Below are 23,384 nucleotides of genomic sequence, written 5' to 3' on the forward strand. Positions count from 1 at the left end.
TCATGGAAAGTAGCTAGCCTACCCTAAATGACATTTTATTTTAATTCATCGATATTATATTATCTGCATCTTTTGCAGTCATATTCTATGCAATATTGTAGCAGGTAGTATGTCCAAAAAAAAAAAAAAAAATGGAAATGGTAACGTGTTGTGTTGTGTATTTAAATTCAGGGTTGCCTGAATTTCAGTCCAGTACAGATATGATATTTGGGAGGGTGAGATAGGGTTGTACTGAGGTAATGAGGATCAATTCCCAGGAAGGTCCGCAGGCTCCGCACTTCGCAACTTTCTCGTTTCTCGGAGAAGCTTCTCATCTTCTTCACCCAGTTCCGGTTCTCGGGTTCTGGTACTTTCTAAGGGGCTTAATAAAGGTCTGTGGGGGGCAGCTGACGACTAGTTAAGCGGACAACTGACCTCTCGACTACTACTTACATCTTTATCTTTTGCTCCGTGCCTCCTCATGATTTCCCACTCTTAACAGTTTTGTTTTGTGCACTTAGTTAGGCCTACTCGTTCCGTCCTTCTCTGTTCCTAAATATTCTCGTGAATATTTATACGCAAGTTTCATCGACGCAGCAAATCAGCTGAGCTGCAGCTGCATACGTTTATGCACGAATTTACATATGTCAATCTGAGCTACTAGCCGCATCCGCAGTTTATCGGAACATCTCACTTCTATTAAATCAGCTAAATTCTGTCATGGCCAAATGGGGAGAGGGGGACCCGCGCTGGATTGTGGAAGAAAGATCAGATGCGACAAATGTCAATAACTGGCACTGGTAAGTAGCACGTGCATGTCCTCCAGTTGGGAAAACGAGGAGTATGTTTTGTCGCTCTTTGCAATACAGCGTTGTTAAGGGCATACCTCTAATGCTGTTGGACTGTTATGAAGTGTCTCTTAATAAATGAAATTCTATTTCCCATCATATGGAGGGTTCATATTTATTAATCTAGATTTTAATTGAATATGTATAAATGTAGGCAATAGGGGAAAATATATATGTTCTGTTATGGATCACAGATTTTGAGCTTTTTGATCACTTTCTACGTTCACATGCTCAACTATTCAATCTCAATGTGAGGACAGAATGTGCGGACAGAAACAGATGTAACATATAAAAATAAATCATTTAGACAGTTTAAAATTGAATATTGCATGTCACATCGCAGAGAACGTCTGAAACTTTGATATTTCTTATCTACTGCCTACATTCTAATAGATTCTCAGAGCCCTTAGGTTAGTTTTTCCAGTGTTTGCAGAAGCCTCTGGAATGTCCTGTAGTTGAATGTGAGGGGCTGGCACAAGCTATTTTTGGAAGTATGAATGCGAGACAGAATTAGACTCTGATGTGCTCTGATGAAAAGCAAACAGAGTAAGACTTTTGAACTGTCCCACTTGAAATGTCTTACTTTGTTATGTATGTAATGTAGGTATGTTTCAAAATATAGTCAAATCTAGCCTAAACCATAAAGTACTCACCCGCCCACAGATTGAAGTTCTTTAGGGATGACGTAAAGACTCCCTTGTGGTTTTTCTTTTTTGAGTTTATAAGTAAAGTCCCACAGGAGTCAATCGAAACAATAAAAGCACTTATTTTATTGGTTCCAATACAACTCAAACACATATAACGCATGTGTATGTGTGTGCGCCAATGTATGCCACATACAGTAAGTATGCCATTGTAAAGATTCTTAAAGAGACAGTCTAATTGGTCAGTCTGATTTATTCCCCAAATTTGGAGAAACTGAAATGAATGGTTGCATAATTCTCTTTTGAAACATGAATCATATGCAACTTCAATAAAATAAATTATGTTTATAATTATATAATTTTCTTAATCTTCTTACAGGACAGAAAGAGATGTCACAAGTTGGTCTCAAGATGTAATAAATAACCTCCTTCTTGGGATTCATGTGGAGGGTGAAGAAGGCTCATGCAAAATTACAGATGTCAGCAATATAGACGGCGAGGCCTCCATCAACAACCGCAAAGGGAAACTCATCTTCTTCTATGAGTGGGTTGTTAAAGCCTCATGGACAGGTGAATGGAAGTTCTGTTTGCGTACACAACATAATAATTGGTGCATTGGTGAATCTTCAAGATCTTTTTTTCTTCACTTCAGGAACAAATAAAATTGGAATCAAATATAAAGGCACTGTGGAAATACCAAATCTCTCTGATGAAAATGACATGGATGACTTAGATGTAAGTGAGCCTCTCTCCCAATAAAATACGAGCTTGTTGCATGAAAATCTAACTTATGTTTGTATGTACAGATCTGTGTTTCACTGTGTAAAGACCAGCCAAGCACACCGCTGACTGATCTCATGAGGAGGGAGGGAGTCAAGAAAGTCAGAGCGGCACTGGGCAACTATGTCAAACATCTTAAAACGGGTGAGGGTTCTAAAACGTCATTTATTAGTCATACCTGTTTTGTTTTATTTTGTATAGTTAATCACATTCTTGTGACTTGTTTTTACAGAGTTCTCTCAGGGTATGATTTTACCAACTGAAAATGCACTTAACAAACAGAATCAGGAGCCACAAGCCAAGGTCAAACTGGACAACACCCAAGTATGTTCTCATAAACATTTCTGGTAACAGCTAGATATAATATATATATACAAAACTTATGCTGTGTGATCAGCAAGTATAACATTATAGGCGTTTTTCTTTTAGTTATTTGTTTCAGTTATTTAATTGTTTTGTGCTTATTTTCAGAATCAAGTTATATGTGTTCACTTGAACTTTTCACCTCTGTATTAAAATTGAAGATATAAATATATATTTGATCTCCCAACCCCACAGATTGGGTCCTCCACTACAGGTAACTCTTCCAACACTGGAGTCAAAATTCCAACAGTGTCTTTCAGTCTGAAAGACACCTTCCTTACCTCGCCAGAAGAGTTGTACAGGATTTTCCTAAACAAAGAGGTCAGAATCACTCTCCTATTGTTCTGTCAGTCTATATAAATGCAATCAAAACAATACATGTAGATGTATTCTGGTGGTCTTTTATGCATAGATTATTTGATGTGGAACTCACTTGCTCCTTGTCTTTTCATGGTGTAGATGGTACAGGCATTTACACATCTTTATGCTTTTGTGGATGGGTGCTCGGGTGGCAAATTCCAAATACTGGAAGGAAATGTTCACGGACAATTTGCAGAACTGGTAAGAATAATAATTTAATAATTTTGTTGATGACAGTAATTTTCAAAATTGATTTCAAAAATCTTGCCCTTTCCCTTTAGATTCAAGACCAGAAAATTGTCATGAGATGGAGGTTTTCAAGTTGGCCAGCTGGTATTTATTTATTTGTTTGTTTGTTTATTTATGTATTTATTTTATTATTATAATTTTGTTTATATTAATATCGTTTGATTATCTTATTAATGAATTCATATTCCACTTTTAATATTAGTAATAATAATACATTTTATTTTTCTATATTACTTGTTTTGAATATATTAAGGATTATCTATGAAGTCTGAGGAATGTATTGCTCATTGTGGACTGTTTGTAGCCATTGTTCTTCACTATTGTTGGGTCTGTTTGCTTTAATCTGAGTTATGATTTATTTTTAATTCTCTTTCAGCACATGCAGCAACTGTCATTTTAAACTTTGTGAATCAAGGCAGTGAGACAGAGCTAATTCTGGAGGCCAGAGGAGTTCCCAGCAATGAGGAGGAAAGGATGAAAGAGGGCTGGCAGAGATACTACTTTGATGCCATTAAACAGACGTTTGGATATGGAGCACTACTCTGCTAAACCAAAGCTCATGTTGTGTCATGCCAGAAACTCGGGACATAATACACGTAGGCCTGGTTTCACAGACGAGGCTTAGATTAAACCAGGATTCGTTAATTTAGGACATTTAAGTAGCTTTTATAAACATGCACTAGAAAAAATCATTACTGGTGTGTATCTTGAGACAAAACATAGTCAGTGACATATTTTAAGATATGTCAGTGCAAGTTACTTTCAGTTAAAACTCAAACATGCATTTTAGTCTGGGAATAGGTTTAAGGCTTATCTGTGAAACCAGGGGTTGGATTAAAGAAATGACATCTGTGGAAGTGTGAATATGAAACACTTGTGTATATCCTGCCTGCACCAGTTAGTTGGATGCCCACAAACACCTGTGCCTTCTCAATGAAAATAGTTGCCTGAATTCTTTTTGTATTTGTTATTCCATTGCATTAGAGATTTTGTCATGTTTGAATGTAATATCTATGTTTGAATGTTATGTCTGGGCATTACATATATAGATATTGAACAATTTAAAATTGAGTGTTTTATAAGTGAGATTATATTTGCCTGTGATGAAGTGAAAGTCAAATTAAGTGTATGATCATGATACCTTTAAAAAAAAAATATATATATATACGGTATGTCAGATCTTATCGGAATATCGGAAACTGTGTTGTAATAAAACAGGAAATAAATGTTTTAACTTATAAGAGCCTTTAAACATGCTTATCAATCGAAACATTACTTATTTAGACTATATAATATTTGAAGACTATTTAAAACATTAATTTAAAAATGTATACTAATAATTTATATTATTTCATATTTTATATCTACCATATTGTTTACTTCACACACACGGCTGAGAGAGAGTCAGCTGTTCACAGGCGTTCCCACATCCTGCAAACTGTCGTGTACACTTCTGCTCCATTCGCGTATCTCAGCAGCCGGAATACTCTTGTGTGTGCACCGCTGATTGGTCAACTGACTCTTGAAGCGCAACGATTGGCTATCACCGACGGTCTCGTATTCTGATTGGTGAAACCGCCGCGGATTAGGAAATAGGTGGTCGGTTAGTGAACAGAAATATGATGAAACACGAGAAACCCTAAAGACGGCTGAACTATCTTGTGTTGTTGAATTTGATAGACATTGCAGTTGCCTTGGAAACATTATTCCGGAAATCGTCCTGGAAATAATATTAAAGGTCCGCAAGCGCCACAGCAATAGTCTCTGAAAGGTGCTGTGTGTTTAGCTCTGCTAGCTGTGTGTTGATAGGCTGTCACTGAGTTAGTTACATTGAGCTGCTAGCTACAAATGCTTTGGTTACTGTGTTAATGTTACATGTATGCGAATGGATTGTTTTGCTGTAATCCGTTTGGGCTTTTGGGAGAAGTTTTGGCTTGCTGGTCAAGTTCTATAGCTAGTGGGTTATGCAGTCAGGTGCAGTTCACTGACACATTTATATAGCTAGATGGCTAGTTAGGATAACAGATAGCTGATGTGCTGATTTAGTTATTAAAGTCAGATTTTTAGTCGTTCACTGCGTTTTGCACACTCTGGCAACATGAATCCCATTAAGAAGTCTTGTCTGGTCCTTATTGTGGCATTAGCTGTGACTTTGGATGTGACAGCTGGTGGTGAGTCAAATTCTTAAAGTATTCAATGTTCAGTAAAGTATTCATTATTCCACTTCTTAAAGTATTCAATGCTTAGTCTATTAGAAAAAAGTACATGTTTATTTAGACGTTAACTAAAGTGTAAAGCTATTTAACAGTTCGAATGTATTAACATGTATTGTATGTAAAGTCTAGCCCTATATAAACCGTAAACTTGGCTGTTTGGTGCATTCATTGCAGAAGTAATACCAGATGAGGAAGGAGATGCGCAGGTTGGTGCGCCTCAGGTAATACAGCATCAAGACATAAGATAAACACACACACACACACACACACACACACACACACACACACACACACACACACACACACACACACACACACACACACACACGTGTTTGTGTAAACAATGCTATTTTCTTAGTGATCTTTGCATCTCATTGCATCAATGGTTTTGTCAAAATCAGAGCACAGATGATAAGGATGGCTCCAGAATTTTGTCGGGACATGCGTATGTTCCTAAAGATGCCCAGCCTGACAGCAGCACAACAGACACTGGTGTGGAAAGCGAGATTGAGGGGATTGAAAAGGAAGATCTTCCAAGTCAGCCCCCTCCACCAGAGGAACGTCGTAAAGAAGGTGAGTCAGTGCCAGATGGGGTCTGCAGGTGCTTCCTGATTAATATATAGCTTTCGAGTCTCAGTAGTTAGATTTTTCTGTGCATTTAGCATCATTTTATCTATCTCTCTCTACTTTTTATCCATTATTTTACTCCCACCATGAAGGTTTTGATACTAGTATTTGTGTCATATGTTGCCTAAGTTTAAGTTTAACTGCACAAAATCCTTCTTTTCTGTTCATCGCCAGCTTGCAGTGTCTGTTGAGAAAAGAAACTTGCTCACTCATGCATTCACCTGTGTGTGTTTCCTGTGAAAGTGTCTGGTTATTGTGTTATTTTCTCATTGGTGTTTATCTTGTGACGTAGTTCCAGTGGTGACCGGTGGAACGGCCTCTGGAGAGCCCTGCGTCTTTCCTTTTCTTTTCCAAGGGAAAGAGTTCTTGGAGTGCACTACTGAAGGCAGAGGAGACGGGAGGCTGTGGTGTGCCACAACGTACGACTACAGCACTGATAAGAGATGGGGCTTCTGCGAAAGTGAGTGAGCTACTGTTGGTAGCATACTTTAGAGGGCTTTATATTGTAAAAATGAATCATATTGTGACTCTAGTCTACATGAAATATGATACTACTTTAGCTGAAAGCGAAAGAGTTCTCTGCACATTCTTTGCTTTTTACTACTCATACTCTTTTGCATAATTAGCTTGGATATGAGAAGGTCAATTCTAAAAATACCGGTCTTTATAAATCAGTCATGATTTTTAGCACTTGCGGTTGTTATACCAATTGTGTGTGTCTATGTGTCCTCACAGCGGAGGAGCAGGCAGAGCAGAGGAGGTTGGTGGAAGAGGCTGAAGAACTGTACCAGGCCACACTTAGGGTGATCAATGGCACCAACCGGAGGAGCCAGAAGAAAGAGTGAGTGCTGTGCCATGTATATTTCTTATTGCTTGCAGTGCTCAATCAAAAGTTTTCCTGTTGTTTTTAGGTCTTCAAGCTACACTTTCTGAACCCTAAAGGGTGAATATGTGTACCTTCATGCACAGTGTTTGCAGATTTATTTTCTGACAGTGTAAGATAGTTTTGGTTTCTCTGTTGGTGTAAAACCAATGTATTTTAATTACACTACTGTTCAAACGTTTAGGGTCAGTAAGATATTTATTTAGTTATTTTTATGATTTAAAAAAATAAAAGAATTCTTTATCCAGCAAGGCTGCATTAAATCGATCAAAAGTGACCGCAAAGACAATAATGTTAACAAAAGTTTTCTTTTTAAAATAAATGCTGTTCTTATGAACTTTCTATTCATCAAAGAATCCTGTAAAAAAACTTCTTGGGGTCCCCTTGAAACATATCCGTGCTATTTGCAACATGTTTCTTTATTTGGTTGCATTGTGAGGATGAAGATGTTTTCTTAATTTTCTGGTAATTTTCTATTTGCATGTGTTTTCTTCAGTTGCAGCGTGTTGAGCTCTCTCGGCCACCGTAGTTTTCATTGTTGATAATAATAACAAATGTTTCTTGAAGCACCATATTAGAATGATTTCTAATAGATCATGTGACACTGAAGACTGGAGTAATGGTTGCTGAAAATTCAGCTTTGACATAATTGGATTAAATACAAATTTGTAAATGTAATATTTCACAATATACTGTTTGTACTATATTTTTCATCAAGTAAATGTAGTTACTATGACGTCTTTTGAAAATGCAAAAAATTTACCGACCCCAGACGCTATAATTCTGTTAATTTCTGTATAACAGGTTGTATGAAAAACTCCTGAAAGTTGCAGAGATGGGTCATGCTAAGGCTATGGAGAAGGTGGCATATGCCATGCTTTTGGGAGACTACTTACCCCAGGACGTTCCTCAGGCGAAGGAGATCTTTGAGAAACTGGCACTGGAGGGCTCCCCTAAAGCTCAGACTGTAATAGCAACTGTTTATTTACTAAATGTCATATTTAATGTCAATACTGATGCTTTTTTTGTCCTGTGACTCATTTCAAGCTGTTTGTTCAGAATAGCAGCTGTGTGCTTGGTTATTTTATCAATGCTGTGCTATTGCATCTGCATCAGGAAAACTTTATTCCTATTTTTTAAAATTGAGGTCCCATCCAATTTGTGTTCACACAGGCACTCGGTTTCCTATATGCTGCAGGATTAGGAGTGAACTCTAGTCAAGCAAAGGTATCCCCTAATGACATTTATCAAGCACAGTATGCTTACTTTAAATGTGCATGTTTATTGAAAATACTGTATTTAACCTAATTGCAGGCATTGGTGTACTACACCTTTGGAGCTTTGGGTGGAAACCTAGTTGCTCATATGATTCTGGTAAGAAGAATGATTTTCTGTACTAGACTTTAAACAAGGAAGGATCTTGTTCCAGCCAGGATACAAGACTTGGATTACTTGCTTATCTAATGTATCAAGTCTTATTTGACTTCACTTGCATCAAGCTGAGTGTCTAGACAAGCCTTCGGAACTACTGAAATTCTGACCGACACATTGGCTCAGTTACATGAAGCAAAGTTGAAACCTCAGACCTTGTGGCATTTATCCATGACTACTTTCTCAATGCATTGGTATCGCATAGGCTTGTGTTTGCCCTGCAGTTCATGGCTGTGCTGTCTGATAATTGTCATGCTTTCTTTTCAGGGCTACAGATATTGGGGAGGTGTTGGGGTTCCTCAGAGCTGTGAATCTGCTCTCACTCACTACAGACTCGTGGCCAATCATGGTAAATGTTGTTACATCGCTGTGCTTCCTCAGATGCAATCCTCATACACATCTAAATGCATCTAATTTCAGCACAACATAATTTATAAGATCCCTGGTGGCCACTTGTAAGGATGATATCTTGTTACTTACTATTATCTTGGCCTCTGACTTTTTTGTTCAGTCTGTTTAAAAATAAGTTTATTGACTTTCTACATAGTGATTTACTTCTCACATAATACATGTGAAAGGGTTGTTTTCTGAGCAGTGTGAACATTAAAAAAAAACCTAGAAATGCTGTAATATGTAATACATTTTTGGGTTCAATTTACTCTTGCTGTGCTGATAGATTTTGGTTATAACGCCCACCATTAATCACTGGTACCACTTAGTTGTCCTCACTGTGTGTGTCTGTCTGTGTTAGTGGCCAGCGACGTGTCCCTGACAGGGGGCAGTGCAGTACAGCGGATCAGGCTCTTGGATGAAGTGGAAAATCCGGGTTCTAGCAGTGGAATGCTAGAGGAGGATTTAATCCAGTACTACCAGTTCTTGGCTGAGAAAGGAGATGTGCAGGCACAGGTATAGTAAAACCATGTTGTTTTGTCTGTGGCATTATTGAAATCGAGAATAGATTGTCACTTATAGCAATACTTTTATTTTTTGGAATATTGCAGTGTTTATTTAGCCTGGAAATCCAGACCTAAATCTGAAAGATTAATGGTCTGGCATCCACTAATGAAAATCGGCCAGCTCGAGGGGCGGCACCAAGCATGCATTTGAAAATCTCACTGCACGCAATTGGATAACACTACGACCAATCACAACAAGCCCCACCGGCGGAGCTAACTGGTAGATTAGACTCTTGCCGTATCCGGTCTGCAAAACAGCAAAAACGCCCTTCTTGCAAAGGAACGATTCGAGCGCCGTCTTCTGTTCCTCTTTTAGATAAAAAGCCAAGTCTAACTCGTTCATTGTAGCGGCCAAAGCCGTTTCAAACAACTGGTGTTCATCCATAGCCATCTTGCAATTTACTTCGTCACAGCACTGTCGTCATCTGTTTAGCTCGTCTCTGGCCCGCCTATATCAGATAACCCGATGTGATTGGTGCAGCTCGGATACAAGGGCATATTTAATGAGCATCATTACGCGACACAAGAGTAACTCGCTGAGCAAAACTTGTGCTCTCGTGAGAACTCTGGATTTCCAGGGTAGTGTTCATTATAAATGTGTTATCCATGCACATCATTATTATTTTTTTTTTAATTAATGTCCCCTCATAATCTTTAATCAAAATAACTTCCTCTTCTCTGATGTGTTTACTGGAGCGAGGACGGGACAGCAATAGCAAACCACAACAATCCAATCAATTCCCAATGGACAAAATCACATCCAGCAGTCCTAATTTTATTTATTTTTTCTTTCATTTGAGAAGCCATTTCTCTCGATATACGTCACAATAGGGGAAAAAATGACAATCACAACTTCTGTTTCATGTCAGCTTCAACGGTATGTTGATCTACCTGTATTTTTGATGATTACTGTCACATTTGCATTTTTTGCCTAGGTGGGTCTGGGACAGTTACATTTACATGGAGGACGAGGTGTTGAACAGAATCATCAGGTAATTTCTGTTCAGGCATATTGTGTATTCAGTCTCTGCAAATGTAATAATTTAATAAAATTATATGAAAAAATGATTTTATACTTTCTTTTTGACATCCATTTTCAGCGAGCATATGAGTACTTTAACCAGGCAGCAAATGCAGGGAACACACATGCAATGGCATTCCTTGGAAAGGTTCCAATGTTTTTTTATTTAATTTATTTTTTTATTGGACTGTAAATTGTCATTCTTGTCCTGTGTTGCTTAATCTTTCAACCTCTTTGTGTCCATCTTTTGTTCCTAATTCTTATTCTATTGTCTCAGATGTACTCTGAAGGCAGCGAGTACGTGCCTCAGAACAATGAGACGGCCCTGCAATATTTCAAAAAGGCTGCAGACTTGGTGTGAATACATTTTTTTCCCCTGTCAAAATTCAGAAACTGTTATTTTCAAATGTTCTCCTCTAATCCTTTATTTTTGTTTTGATCTTTTAGGGTAATCCAGTTGGCCAGAGTGGTCTTGGTATGGCTTATCTGTATGGAAGAGGCGTTCCTGTGGTGAGTTTCCTGGATGAGCTGAACTAAACACTGTATGATCATTAAATGACCTTTTCAGTTATTGTTTCTTCTCGTTCCTGCAGAACTATGACCTGGCACTGAAGTATTTTCAGAAAGCTGCAGAGCAGGGCTGGGTGGATGGACAGCTACAGCTGGGAACCATGTACTACAGTAAGTGTGTGCTGGAGAGGGAGATTATGTGCAAATTATGTGGTTGTGTTTTTTTTCCCCTCACTTCTGTTTCTTTCTGCTTTCACTGCAAGAGGAAAAATAAGCAGTCATTTATTATAAACGGGAACAAACTTAACGAGCCAGTAAAGGCCATGAAATGTATACCTACAGGGTTCCACTAATTTCGAACATCTAAACACATCATTCATGAATGTTACCTTTTATATGTTAATATTGTGATTCATTTAATAATGATCTACGAAAATAAGTTTACTGCTCATATTTTCAGAGCAAGTATTAAAAGTGTGCATATTCCTAGCAATTACACAGCAGATGCCTCAGAATATAGAACAGGGAAGTATCTTTTAGGAAATGTCTTCTAGAGGGTTCTCAGAATTGTGGAATGTTGTTGTTTTTGTTGTTGTTGTTGTTGTTGTTATAATAATAATAATAATAATATCAAATGCATTTCATCAGACATTCCAAATTTCGGAGAATATAACAACTATTACTGTCATTAATTATTTAAAAAAAAATAAAAAAGTCCCTCTCTACCTATCTTTCTAGCTCACTGTTTCATTACTTCAGTTGCGATTTATCTTATTTTTGTCTTAAATCACCGCAGACTCTTTTGGCTTGGTTGCCTAGGTGATTGTTGCCATGCCAAACTCCCACCTGCATTCTGCTTTGACATGATCTTGACAAACATTGAGGACTGAGGAGTGTCTTAGTCATTTCAGCTAGTGGGTGTTTGAGAGTATGAAAAGTGCCTTTATGACTCTCTCATTCTTCATATTTTAGATGGCATTGGGGTAAAGCGGGATTATAAGCAGGCACTTAAATTCTTTAACCTGGCATCTCAAGCGGGTCACATCCTGGCCTTCTATAATCTAGCCCAGATGCATGCCACGGGGACTGGGGTCATGCGCTCCTGCCACACTGCAGTGGAGGTGAGGCATTATTATTTCATGATGCATAGCCATGTTTCAAAAAGCTTTTCTGATAGTGTTTAATGTATGTGTATTTGTGAGAGCAGCTCTTCAAGAATGTGTGTGAGCGCGGCCGCTGGTCTGAGAGACTCATGGCGGCATACGGAAGCTTTAAGGAGGGCGATCCGGACTCTGCTCTAGTACAGTATCTACTGCTGGCCGAACAAGGCTACGAGGTTGCTCAGAGCAATGTGGCCTTCATCCTCGATCAAAGTGAGTATGGGCTCTACCACCAGAGGGCGTCAAACCCCCAACACCTAAATGCATGTTAATGGTGGTTTCTAGTTAAAAGCTGGTCTGAGAAAGCAAACCTGGATCTTTCTGACCCTTTAAATCTGTCCTTATAGTTTTCACCTCAGCCAGCATCTGCCTTGTAATTGGAATTTTGTTTTTAAAACCTTATCTTTATTGCAAAAAAAGTCTCAAAAAACCCCCCCATTTTAGATAAGCTGTAACTGCTGCCCGTAATCGGAATTTTGTAATAAAGAACAGGATGAAAATGATTAAAATCTTAATTTTTATTAGGCCTGGAAAAGTCATGCCTTGTATTTTATAGAAAATATTATTTTCTAAAGGGAATGTTATTATTATTATTTTATTTTATTTTCTGCTCTAAAATATTAATTGGCTTGACTTTGCTAGATAATTTACTAATTTCTTAAAAACTAACATATAGCTGATTAAGGAAAATTATTTAAATATAGTAATTCAAAAATGCAAAGGAAAAATTGGCCTGGAAATCTTTATATGATGATTTGTTTTTAAAATAAAACATCATTATTAGTAATCAAGAATGACTGGAAAAAAATGCATGCAAATTCATGTCAAAATATGTGGGAATGCACAAAGAAGGTCACAGAATCTTCCGTGATGGTAAAGCAGTCTGCGCAGAGCCTGAGAGACCACTTAAAGATCCGTCAGCCTTTCCTTTCATGTTTACTGTCTCTTGGCAAATGAAAACCCAGCTAAATTAAGCTACTTCACATTTGTGAAGGTAAATCTGACTCCGTGTCTGTGTATGTGTCTCTTTTTTCAGAGGGGTCACAGATCTTCAATGAGAATGAAACGTACCCACGGGCTTTGCTCCACTGGACCAGAGCAGCTGCTCAAGGTTAGACTGTTCTCTTCAACCCTTACATTCACTCTAACAAAATGCCAAAGTGCTTTGATGGCCTTACAACCATTATGGTGAGACAAATATAACTGCTTACTTCACGGCTCTCTCAGATACTTGATCCTGATTGGTCATTCGTGGCATTATGTGTGGTCAGATATTTCTGTATAATTAATGCTTAACTGTATTTGACCATTGTAGCTACTAGCAACCAGTCTTCTACACTGTCATCATTTTGCATATCTCGTATTACTCTGCAAAAAATAATTTCAATGTTTCATGCCAATTTATTTACTTATTTGCTACACATCCACGTAACAAGCTGGATCATGTATAGTCAGACGGTCATTATCGCTAAATAAACCCCTTCAGGCTGAAACAGGATTCCTCTGCTTCTGTTTTTATAATTTCATTTTAATTTTCATGAGGCTATTGAACATCCAGGACATTTGTAACATTAGCTGTTTTATCTTTTGTTTACAGGATACACAGTGGCCAGAATCAAGCTGGGTGACTATCATTTCTATGGCTATGGCACTGATGTGGACTATGAGACCGCTGTCATTCATTATCGTCTGGCCTCTGAGCAACAGCATAGTGCACAGGCCATGTTCAATCTGGGATATATGCATGAGAAGGGCCTCGGTATCAAACAGGTGAGATCTCCATGTATATTTACATATAGCACGTACACACTACTGTTGAAAAGTTTGGGGTTGGTAAGAATTTATGTTTTTGAAAGAAGTCTCTTGTGCTCACCAAGGCTGACTTTTTATCTGATTAAAATACAGTAAGAACCATAATGTTGTGAAATAATATTACTGTTTCAAATATTAACATGTTTCAAAATGTACTTTATTCTTGTGATGGCAAAGCTGAATTTTCAGCAGTCTTCAGTCACTTGATTTGATGCTCTTGAAACATTTCTTATTATTATCAATGTTGATAACAGTTGTGCTATTTAATCATTTTGTGGAAACCATGATACATTTTCCCCCAGAATTTGATTAAGAGTTAAAAGAAGAGCATTATTTGAAATAGAAATCATTTGTAATATTATAAATGTCTTTGCTCTCACTTTTTAATGCATCCTTGTTGAATAGAAGTATTAATTTCTCTGTAAAGACCCCAAACATTTGAACTGTAGTGGTTTCGGTTGTTCCTCCACAGGACATTCATCTGGCTAAACGTTTCTATGACATGGCTGCAGAGGCCAGTCCCGATGCCCAAGTTCCTGTGTTCCTGGCCCTGTGCAAGCTGGGCCTCATTTATGCACTACAGTACCTGCAGGATCTCAATGTAAGTCGCATCTTTCAGTGAGGATCCACCTTAAATCTGACATTGTCTCAAGTCAAAGGAATAACCAATAACTTGCATCTTTTATCTTCAGCTGAAGGAGCTTCTATCTCAGGTGGATCTTGACCAGTTACTGGGTCCAGAGTGGGATCTCTACCTCATGACTGTCATTGCTCTGCTCTTGGGCACAGTGATCGCATATCGGCAGAGACAGCACCAAGCCGTACCCAGAGCCCCTGCAGCGCCTCCTAGACCTCCAGGCCAGCCGGAGCAGCCCGCCGAAGAGCCTGAGGAACAATGAGAGAGCAGGGATCAGGGTGGAGGTGACCGAACGGGACTAGGGGTACGGGAGACCGAATTGAGGCCCATTAGCGTCTCTTTCCCCGGGACAGCCGCTGACACCTACACCCTGCTGTGGTCTTTAATCCTGTAAACCCCAAAAGAGCTTTCAGGACTCTTGTTGCCCTGTCCAGCCCCTCTCTAGTCTTTTTTACTGTGGCTTGGGGGAAAAACTAGATGAACTTCTACGATATCTTAAACGTGCGCCTCAGGGTTTTGCCAGGTGAAATAATATTTGTGCAAATCAACGCTCACTATGTGGGGGGAAAAAGATCACATTGCTGAAGGAACTACGGTAGTTGTTTCTGAATTTTGCTTGCCACTGTGCTAAAAGTCAAGGATCATACCTATTTTGTGCAACCCATTCAGATTTTTTTGTTCTTGTTAGTTTGGTGCAAATTCGGATTCGGACACCGTGCCTCATTGGGATGCAGAGTGCGAGATGGGCTGTGCTCTGAATTTCTATTTGTAAAAAAGTTGATACACTAAGCATGTGTTCCTTTTTAAGTGGCTTGCTAGCAGATTTCTTTTTTTCTTTTTCTTTTTTCCAGAAATTATTATATACAAATTATTTATAATGTCAGTATTTGGACAAAAGTTGTTTTCACCAACACATAGGTGTAGATTTCACTTGATTAAAACCTGAGCAGTTACAGATGAATAAACTACATGGTAAGTAATCTAAGGTTATCAGTCTGCCAAAAGGCTTTTTATTGCCATAAACGCTCACCCTGCCAAACATTGAATCATTGAGATGGCCCTTGACCTCATTTTGTGTGTCTGTAGCATATTTATGGTAAAGATTCAAGGCTGGTGTCCATTATGTTTCAGATTGTTAAACCTCTTTCTTCAGCAGTCCTTCAACCTTTCCAAAAGTTTCCAAGATAAGAGATAAATTCCACTGCATACATGCAAAACATTTTAATTGTTAAATGGGTTGCTGTTTGCTATCATGCTAAGTTTTGGTATTACAAGACCTTTTTCCTTTTTTATTTTCAGATCAAGACATTGAATGCTCTCAAAGCTATTTTTGATGATTATCATCATATAAGGTCTTTCGCTCTGTAACATCAGCTTCCTGAAGAGGGGTTAATTTGCTTCAGAATGTGGCTTTGTGTGCTGAATCATAGTGCTTTTTTCAGAGGAAAATATTTTTTCAGATAATTTAAATTGTGAGCATGTCTAGAATATTTGATCGTTTGGCGATGGAATGTGTCTGTCGTTTCAGGAAATATAGCAATACCACAAAGTTTGGTGTAAAAAAAAAAGAAAAGAAATCTGTAATGTAAGCCTACATATGTGAATAGGATGTAAAGGACTGTTTTTCATGCCAAGATGCACCAGAGCATTAGTCTGTTTTTGTGGAGTTCACGTAATTCAGCAATGGTTTGAGACTATAAAAATCATATAACAGATTCTTCTATGTAAATCAAGCCGCTCATAATACAGAGATGACAACGGATGAGTCAAAAAAAAAAAAAGAGCAAATAATAACATTTTCAACTGGCAATGTTTCTAAATAACTAATAAAAATCAATGGGTTCACAGCGAATGTCATTTCCTTTCTTAAAATAATTAGACCAACAAACGCTATTCAGTCCAAACAAACATCCAGTGCGCACATCATCAACCGCCACCTTATTTATTTCTCTCTGAAAGGATTCCTGGTCCTGATCTGCATTGCGCTGCGGATCCGTTTCTCCCAGGCCCCAGTGCTACATGGTTTCCAGTAAAGCTCTCTGAAGTTGTGAATGGTCACCAGTCCCCTGGCAGTTGCATGTGCATCTGGATCATGCTTTATGTCGGTGGGCCTGAACTTCGTCACTCAGCTGTTTTGGGTGGGGGAGATAAAGGGGCACTGATATAATGGCCCCGTTCTCTCTGCACGCACATCCATTGTGCTAACCAGCTTGGAAACGCTCCACCATGGAGTGGCTTTTCATTGCCGTGGCAACCTGTTTGCTAGCCCTCTGCCCTGTCAAAGGTAAGTACTAGAAGCATCCAGAGCTGGGAAGATAAGCTGGAGCGCAGGGCCCACGATACATGTGTGAGATTGACCTGGGATGCCAGGACTCCAAATTGGTGGAGCGAGATGTTTATGTGAACCTGTGTTGAAGGCCTTTGTGCTTGTGCTGTACCAATGGAGGCCGGTCTGTATCATATTTTGACTTTTGCTAAGGCTCAAGTACTCATGGATCGTAATATTTATCTCAAGGTGACAAGTGGAGGCTGGAATATGAGGAAGGACTCCGTCACTACAGCGAGGAAGCGCTTAGAAAGGTGCGTTTGTGATGGGATTTTTTTGGGCTTTATCATATGGTTGAGGATGTTTTTCTTTCTCATGAGGTCATCAATACAACTGTCCAATTAGTTTGTCTTTGATAAATCATAATGTAAACATAATTTCAGTACTCCAGGTGGTCTATCTATGGGGTGGCCTGAATGTTTTGGTTGTGATGTCACAGAAACCGCCTGTTTAGCATGTTATTTTTCTTACAGGAGTTTCCTGAGAAGACCAGGCCAATCAGTTTCAAACATCCACTGTTCACGTGTCCTGACATGAGCCCCTCCTCTTCTGTGCCAACCTCAGGTAGGCTGGTCTAGGGTCTGCGTTTTAGACTATTTTTCCACATTGTGACAAGATTTGCCAATGATGAATACACACTACTGATCTGAAGTCAGTACGACCAAGCTTGACTTTACAGGCCGCCAATGATAGTCATGCTGGAGACAAAACCTTTTTTTTTTCATCATTTTTTCATTAACACTGATGTTTATTATTGATGATGAATGCTGGCTCTTGTTGTACCACAGACAAACTGTGTTATATAATGTTTTGGTACTTGCTCTTCTGATTCGCTGTATCTCTTGTAGTTGAGCTGGTGAGGGCAGCAGATATTAAAGTGATCGCTGCCCTTGGGGATTCACTGACAGTGAGTGTGATTATTTACTCTTTCCTTTTTTCGGTTTAGTGGACTTTTCATTAGTTGGCTGACAACAGAATTCATTCTACACTATCTTTATTCATGAGGCAAAATGAGGTTAACAACTGAAAGGGATAGTTCACCCAAAAAATGCAAATTCTGTCATCATTTACTTACCATCATGTTGTTCCAAACCTGTATGAGTTTCTTTCTTCTGTTAAACACAAAATAAGATATTTTGAGTATTTTTATTACTCAAGTATATATATATTTTTTCCTACTATGGAAGTCAATGGAGCCTTGGGCCTGTTTGGTTGCCCATATTCTTCAAAATATCTTCTTTTGTGTTTTTCATTTTTTCATTTTTGGGTGAACTATCCCTTTAAGCTGTACAAATACATAAATTTGTTATTGATGCAGTTACTGATAATATAAGGGTTTATCAAATAAAGCAATTATGATCTCTAATAGTAATTGTCTCACTTGTAGACAGCCATTGGTGCAAATGCAACCACAGTTCTTGGCATACCGATTGAATTTCGTCACGTGTCATGGAGGTAAATGTATTACTAATACTAATATAACATGCTTTTATAAATAAAGTGACTTTATATCCAGTATGATGATATTTCTCATACTTTGTGAAGTTCTAATAATGTGGTGCAAATATTTGCCCAGAATTTTTGTAATTGTTTTGTAATTATTCCATATTTTTAAAGCATTGGCGGCTATGGAACCTTTCAAGATGTCATTACACTGTCAAGTATGTCCTTTTGCCTCAATATCAGTCATATGAAAAGTAAAAATTGGTGAATTGAGCTGAATTGAATTTGTGACCTTCTGTGCTTTTGATTTAGACATCATTCGACTCTTCAACCCCCACTTAGTGGGTCCCGCCCCAACCAAGACGGTCCATGGTACCCCAGCTCCCCTCTGCGAGACTGGATTTAACCTGGCTGTAACCGGACACAACACCTTGTAAATGCTAGTACATCCCTAGTCATTCTTCATAAATGGTTGTTAAAGAACAAACACCTGAAAATATGCCATCAAGATCTTTTTACTTTAACTGTATTTTGCGACCTTTAATTTAGCGAATGTGCTATTGTATCAGTCGATGATATGAGTTTTGCTTTCTTCCTAGTAATCTTCCTGAACAAGTCAGACATTTGATTGATACATTGAAAACATATGAGGTAAATGCATTATTGCTTTTGAATACACTGTTTCCGAAACTAAATGTGTTTGTCCTCTGCTTCTCTTGCTTATTACAAATACAGATGCTGAAATCTTGGCATTATTGTGATTCCATCTTTTGCTACAGGATATTGACTTTGATGAAGACTGGAAACTGTTGACCATTCTAATTGGGATGAATGACATCTGTGATTACTGCAAAGACAAGGCATTGCTTACAAAGCTGTTTGTTTGGCAAACTACAGACAGAAGATTCTTCTACAGTATTGACAGATTTTGTTCAAAATGTCAAAGCGGGAACTATAGGAGGTTTAAAACAAATGTTATATTGATTGTGAACACATAGACGCTTGTAGAGATGATCATCAACATGAGTAATATCGCCTTGAAATGTGTTTGCTCTTTGAGAAATAGCAGTTCTAGGCAGTAAAAGTGACCTTTAAAGAGTCTATATTCAGACATATTGTCCTTTAGGAGTGTTTTTATAGAGCCTCTAAATTTATGTCCTCTATTTATGCACACAGTCCCTGTTTTCGGTGGAGAACTTTGTCCATTACATGACTGTGTCCTTGGAAATGCTGATGAATGAGGTAATAGCAGATCTCGAGATATAATATCAAAGGCTTGGTTTTTTTTTTAATCTTTTATGCTCACCAAGGTTGCATTTATAATACAAATACAGTAAAAACTGTGATATTATGGGTGAATTATTTTAATTTTAAATATGTTTTTAATTTATTCCTGTGATGGCAAAGCTGAATTTTCATCATCATTACTCCAGTCTTCAGTGTCACATGATCCTTCAGAAATCAGTCTAAAATTCTGATTTGCTGCTCAAGAAACACTTTTTTTTTTAATGATCAATATTGAAAGCAGTTGTGCTTATATTTTTTGTGGAAACAGATTTTTTTTCAGTGTTCTTTGAATACTGCGTTTGAATACTTTGAAGAGCAGCGTTTATTTGAAATGGAAATCGTGTGTAATATCATATAACTTTACAGATTTTTTTGTTGTTGATCACCATAATGCATTAATAAAAGTTTCTATCACCTTTGCAGGTTCCTCGAATGATAGTGAACGTGGTCCAGATACTGCCGATGGAGACCCTCAGGGAAGTACAGAAACCCACCCCAGGATGTCTGCTCCAGAGGTACAGGAAATTAAATCAAATGTGATGATGTCATGGATACTCGATATGCATTGTGTATTTATTTTCATGCACAATTAGCAATTCAAAATCAAAAATCTCTTTGAATGTTTATGCTCTTTCAGTGCTACAGGATCATTTCTCTCATATTCAATGCTCTGATCTCTCCAGGTCATTCTGCTCCTGTCTGGTAAAGCCAGCCGCTGGATCCGCTGATCTAAAGGAGCTGGTTGGAGTCAACCTAGAATTCCAGGTGGATTAGTTTTCTCAATTATCTATACAGATATATTACAAATCTGTCATTTGCAAATATGGTGCTAAACTGTGTGGTAAATGTGGTTGCATTTTGTCTTTGTTTCAGTGTACTAATACAGTTTAAGTACTGAATAGAGCTAATATTAACTAACAACATGGACTTACTACGTTATTACAGTAAGTACATGTGTAACAAGGACACTGTAAAATAAAATGTTACCCAAAATATCTTTTGTTTTAGAAAGCACTGGAGCAGCTCTTGCACAGTGACCGTTTCTTTAAGAACGACTTTGCTGTAGTTTTGCAGCCGTTCTTGAAACACGCAGACCCTCCAAGACTCCCTGTAAGAAGTGACCACTGATTGTGTTATGTTTATGATTTATGCCACATTTCTGCTAGCTTTGCATTAGGTTTAAAATTGAACGTTTCCATTAATATGTGCATGTGCTGTTCAAGGTTTGTGTCTCATTAATTTGTCCTTGATTAGAATGGGAAGATTGACATGAGCTTCTTTACCCCGGACTGTTTCCACTTTACTATGAAAGGACACGAGGAGCTAGCCAAGGGACTGTGGAACAACATGGTAAGTTTTGGTTTCACAAATTCACAACGCTCCATTTAATAAAATAAAATAATATATAAAAATATATACATAACAAAATATGTAATAAATAAAACATAGAATAAAATATAATTTTGATGTACACATCAGCCACAACCTCTGATTATCTGATCATATAGGCACAGTTTGTCATTCTGAAATCGTTTCTCTCATTTTTTTTGTGGCAAGTTTCAACCTGAAGGGGAGAAGTTTCTGGTGGAGAGCTTTTCTAACTCTATTGAGCTTATTTGCCCCCCTGTGGTAAGAAATTATATTTTATTTTATTATGGATTCATTTGCTAATTCTATTATTACATCCTTTTTTTTTTCTTGTTCAAACTGACAAATCCTAGAGTCATCCATACATTTACACCAGACCCACTGTTGTAAAGCCAGGCCCGTCAGCTGGCGTCAGACTAGCCGTTCTCCACCTCATGCTTGCCTTGGCTTTCCTTCCACTGTGGTTGGCTGTAAATCTGGCCTCCTTGTAGGACATCCATATGGAGTATCATGGTACATCATGTCTGCCCACCTGATGTTCTACTTGTGCTAGAAATCAATGCTTTGACACTCTCAGAACCATTGAGGATCTATTTTGAGACTTGAGCCACTGCAGGATGATCTATGATAAAACTGAATATGAGGGTGTGAAAGATAAATAAAACAAGTTGTCAAAAAAAGAAAAATGGACTTCCAATCAGCATCATATTTAATTGCTCTGTGGAGTTTCTGCAATGGAAATGTTAAAACCTCAGAATAGAACAATATATGCTAATGTGATGACCTTTTCTGATATACCCAACCAAAATGGCACAAGAGCAGGTGCAAAGCCACATTTAGCTCTGCGTAATGCTGCTATAATTCATTTAGGTACGAAAGGTAACTGTGTAAGCTGATTCCGGGTTGTCTGAATAAAAACGGCCAGAGGTTACACTGTAAACTCATTAAGCCTCTGCGGATAAAGGATTTTAATGTTGAGTGAGAACAATTGTTTTGCTTCTGAGAGCATGGTGAAAAGTACATAAGTATGGTGCACCACAGTAATAAGATCATTGTTTTGGATGCTACAACTTGAGAAGTGCTTTTGGTCTTCTCAAATAAAGATTTCAGAAGGGACACTTACCTCTTTTCCTTCCTTTTTTTTCTTTAAAAGTACGTTTTTACTTTTTCCATACATGCTGAGGGTTCTTCATGGGTCAATACATTCTTCCATTACCAATCAAATAACCTTTCTTTATAGTTATTCTTAAAAGTTCTTAGCAGCTCCTAAAGATTCTTGGAAACAAGCTTCTTTCCTACACAAAACAAATAAAAAAAAAGAATAAGTATTCAATAAAATAAATTATAGCTATACAATTATATGGGCTGTAGCAAATTAGCTCAATGAAATATGAATAATTATGTATTACTCGTTATAATTATAAATATTTGGATCAGTTAATAAAATTAACTTGATGTAGCGGAATTATTATTTAATCAATTAACCTGTTTGTCCAGTGAACACTTAGTTTTAATCGTCCATCGACTCTCAGAAAGGATATTTTTGTGGCCACAGAAAAATAACCTTTCGTACTGGGTACAGGATATGCAGTCTCAGAAGAAAGTTATGATGGTTCAGTTGTTCAATGGTGGTGAAGTTGCAACAGGTTCTTCCATGTTGAAGAATGACGAACTTCGGCGGTGTTAGTCTGACTCGGTTGTGGTCGGAAGAGTCCTCTCTTCCGGATGGGAGGTTACAACAACATGGCTGGCTGTAACTTTGAGACCCCTCCATCTGCGCACCGGGGCGAAGTGAGGTCCCCACGGCGTCACGGTCGGACCAGATGTCTCCAAGAAACCAGAACCAGAAAAGAGAAGGTCACTGAGATAATGCCCTTTTAACTTCTGCCTCTTGAGTTTGGCTTGACCAATGAAAAGGGTGTATTTTCAGGTGGGAAAAGTTCCTGTGTTTGGAAGCTGGCTCATTTGCATGATCAGAGTGGGCCGGCGGTTGTATCATTTTGATTAATTTAACAAGAATACAATGTATGTTATGAGGAGGTGATATATTATTTTGATATGAAGCATGATAAAGTTATACATTATCTAATAATTCTATCATAAGGAATGCAAAAAACAGTATACAATACAAAAGACAATTTACAAAACCGTAATCATACACATTTGCTGGAATGTCTCTGAGGTTCACTAGTTACCTGGATAGTGTCAGAAGGGGCTTTATATCATTATAAAGGTTGATGATGATCAGCGGGAGGCCAGACATCACGGAGCCATTACTTGTTACAGTCTTGAGGGGAAATCGAGTCTTGCGACTCCCAAGTGGATTATTAAATATAATAAATAATTGTGTGTCTGATCTGTCCAGCCGCTACATGGTGGTTTCTTCACATTTATGTCCTTAATGAATAAATATATTCATGTTTTGTCAGTCTGATTTTGTCTGTATTCTTAGTTGAGGTTACTTAATCAAAAAAGCAAGAGAGA

At 38.0% G+C, this 23,384-nt stretch overlaps 3 protein-coding genes and 1 long non-coding RNA gene across 5 annotated transcripts; 3 read left to right on the forward strand and 1 right to left on the reverse strand.

Moving 5' to 3' along the window:
- The first annotated feature begins 245 nt into the window (after positions 1-245).
- ahsa1a (AHA1, activator of heat shock protein ATPase homolog 1a) lies at positions 246-4,175 on the forward strand. The gene is made up of 9 exons (XM_082147605.1): positions 246-779; positions 1,851-2,041; positions 2,124-2,206; positions 2,278-2,395; positions 2,484-2,575; positions 2,810-2,935; positions 3,074-3,175; positions 3,256-3,307; positions 3,600-4,175. Exons 1-9 carry the CDS (start codon positions 700-702, stop codon positions 3,770-3,772), a joined length of 1,017 nt encoding a protein of 338 aa, XP_082003731.1. The 5' UTR covers positions 246-699; the 3' UTR covers positions 3,773-4,175.
- Positions 4,176-4,786: 611 nt separating this feature from the next.
- sel1l (SEL1L adaptor subunit of SYVN1 ubiquitin ligase) lies at positions 4,787-16,323 on the forward strand. Its single transcript, XM_082147602.1, has 21 exons — positions 4,787-5,394; positions 5,614-5,660; positions 5,841-6,012; positions 6,359-6,526; positions 6,802-6,907; positions 7,754-7,916; positions 8,123-8,176; positions 8,264-8,323; positions 8,648-8,729; positions 9,132-9,286; positions 10,272-10,328; positions 10,437-10,505; positions 10,635-10,712; positions 10,805-10,867; positions 10,951-11,038; positions 11,840-11,988; positions 12,075-12,240; positions 13,064-13,138; positions 13,625-13,797; positions 14,312-14,440; positions 14,532-16,323. Exons 1-21 carry the CDS (start codon positions 5,322-5,324, stop codon positions 14,736-14,738), a joined length of 2,334 nt encoding a protein of 777 aa, XP_082003728.1. The 5' UTR covers positions 4,787-5,321; the 3' UTR covers positions 14,739-16,323.
- LOC309482275 lies at positions 15,300-18,457 on the reverse strand. Its single transcript, XR_014200277.1, has 2 exons — positions 17,545-18,457; positions 15,300-17,513 (listed from the first exon to the last, which is right to left on the reverse strand). It is a non-coding gene; the product is annotated as an uncharacterized lncRNA (long non-coding RNA).
- LOC309482273 (phospholipase B1, membrane-associated) lies at positions 16,468-22,016 on the forward strand. Of its 2 annotated transcripts, XM_082147604.1 has the most exons (15): positions 16,468-17,056; positions 17,276-17,366; positions 17,651-17,709; positions 18,190-18,257; positions 18,420-18,463; positions 18,558-18,678; positions 18,845-18,896; positions 19,025-19,105; positions 19,422-19,487; positions 19,956-20,047; positions 20,216-20,297; positions 20,541-20,642; positions 20,787-20,882; positions 21,090-21,161; positions 21,254-22,016. In XM_082147604.1, the coding sequence occupies exons 2-15, from the start codon at positions 17,336-17,338 to the stop codon at positions 21,389-21,391; spliced, it is 1,104 nt and encodes a 367-aa protein (XP_082003730.1). In that variant the 5' UTR covers positions 16,468-17,056; positions 17,276-17,335; the 3' UTR covers positions 21,392-22,016. The 2 variants fall into 2 exon arrangements, with proteins under 2 accessions (XP_082003730.1, XP_082003729.1); XM_082147603.1 differs by having other exon boundaries at positions 16,468-17,366.
- Positions 22,017-23,384: the final 1,368 nt, after the last annotated feature.

The sequence above is a fragment of the Leuciscus leuciscus genome (genome assembly GCF_965113295.1).
Source record: "Leuciscus leuciscus genome assembly, chromosome: 19".
Taxonomy (NCBI): domain Eukaryota; kingdom Metazoa; phylum Chordata; class Actinopteri; order Cypriniformes; family Leuciscidae; genus Leuciscus; species Leuciscus leuciscus.

Coding starts and splice junctions, on each gene's coding strand:
- sel1l (XM_082147602.1), top strand. CDS start 5,322: ATGAATCCCATTAAGAAGTCTTGTCTGGTCCTTATTGTGGCATTAGCT. Junction 5,661..5,840: donor CGCAGGTTGGTGCGCCTCAG/GTAATACAGCAT, acceptor TGTCAAAATCAG/AGCACAGATGATAAGGATGG. Junction 13,798..14,311: donor AGGGCCTCGGTATCAAACAG/GTGAGATCTCCA, acceptor GTTCCTCCACAG/GACATTCATCTGGCTAAACG.
- LOC309482273 (XM_082147603.1), top strand. CDS start 17,258: ATGTTATTTTTCTTACAGGAGTTTCCTGAGAAGACCAGGCCAATCAGT. Junction 18,897..19,024: donor ATACATTGAAAACATATGAG/GTAAATGCATTA, acceptor CTTTTGCTACAG/GATATTGACTTTGATGAAGA. Junction 19,488..19,955: donor TGGAAATGCTGATGAATGAG/GTAATAGCAGAT, acceptor TCACCTTTGCAG/GTTCCTCGAATGATAGTGAA.
- ahsa1a (XM_082147605.1), top strand. CDS start 700: ATGGCCAAATGGGGAGAGGGGGACCCGCGCTGGATTGTGGAAGAAAGA. Junction 2,042..2,123: donor TGTTAAAGCCTCATGGACAG/GTGAATGGAAGT, acceptor TCTTCACTTCAG/GAACAAATAAAATTGGAATC. Junction 3,308..3,599: donor GTTTTCAAGTTGGCCAGCTG/GTATTTATTTAT, acceptor ATTCTCTTTCAG/CACATGCAGCAACTGTCATT.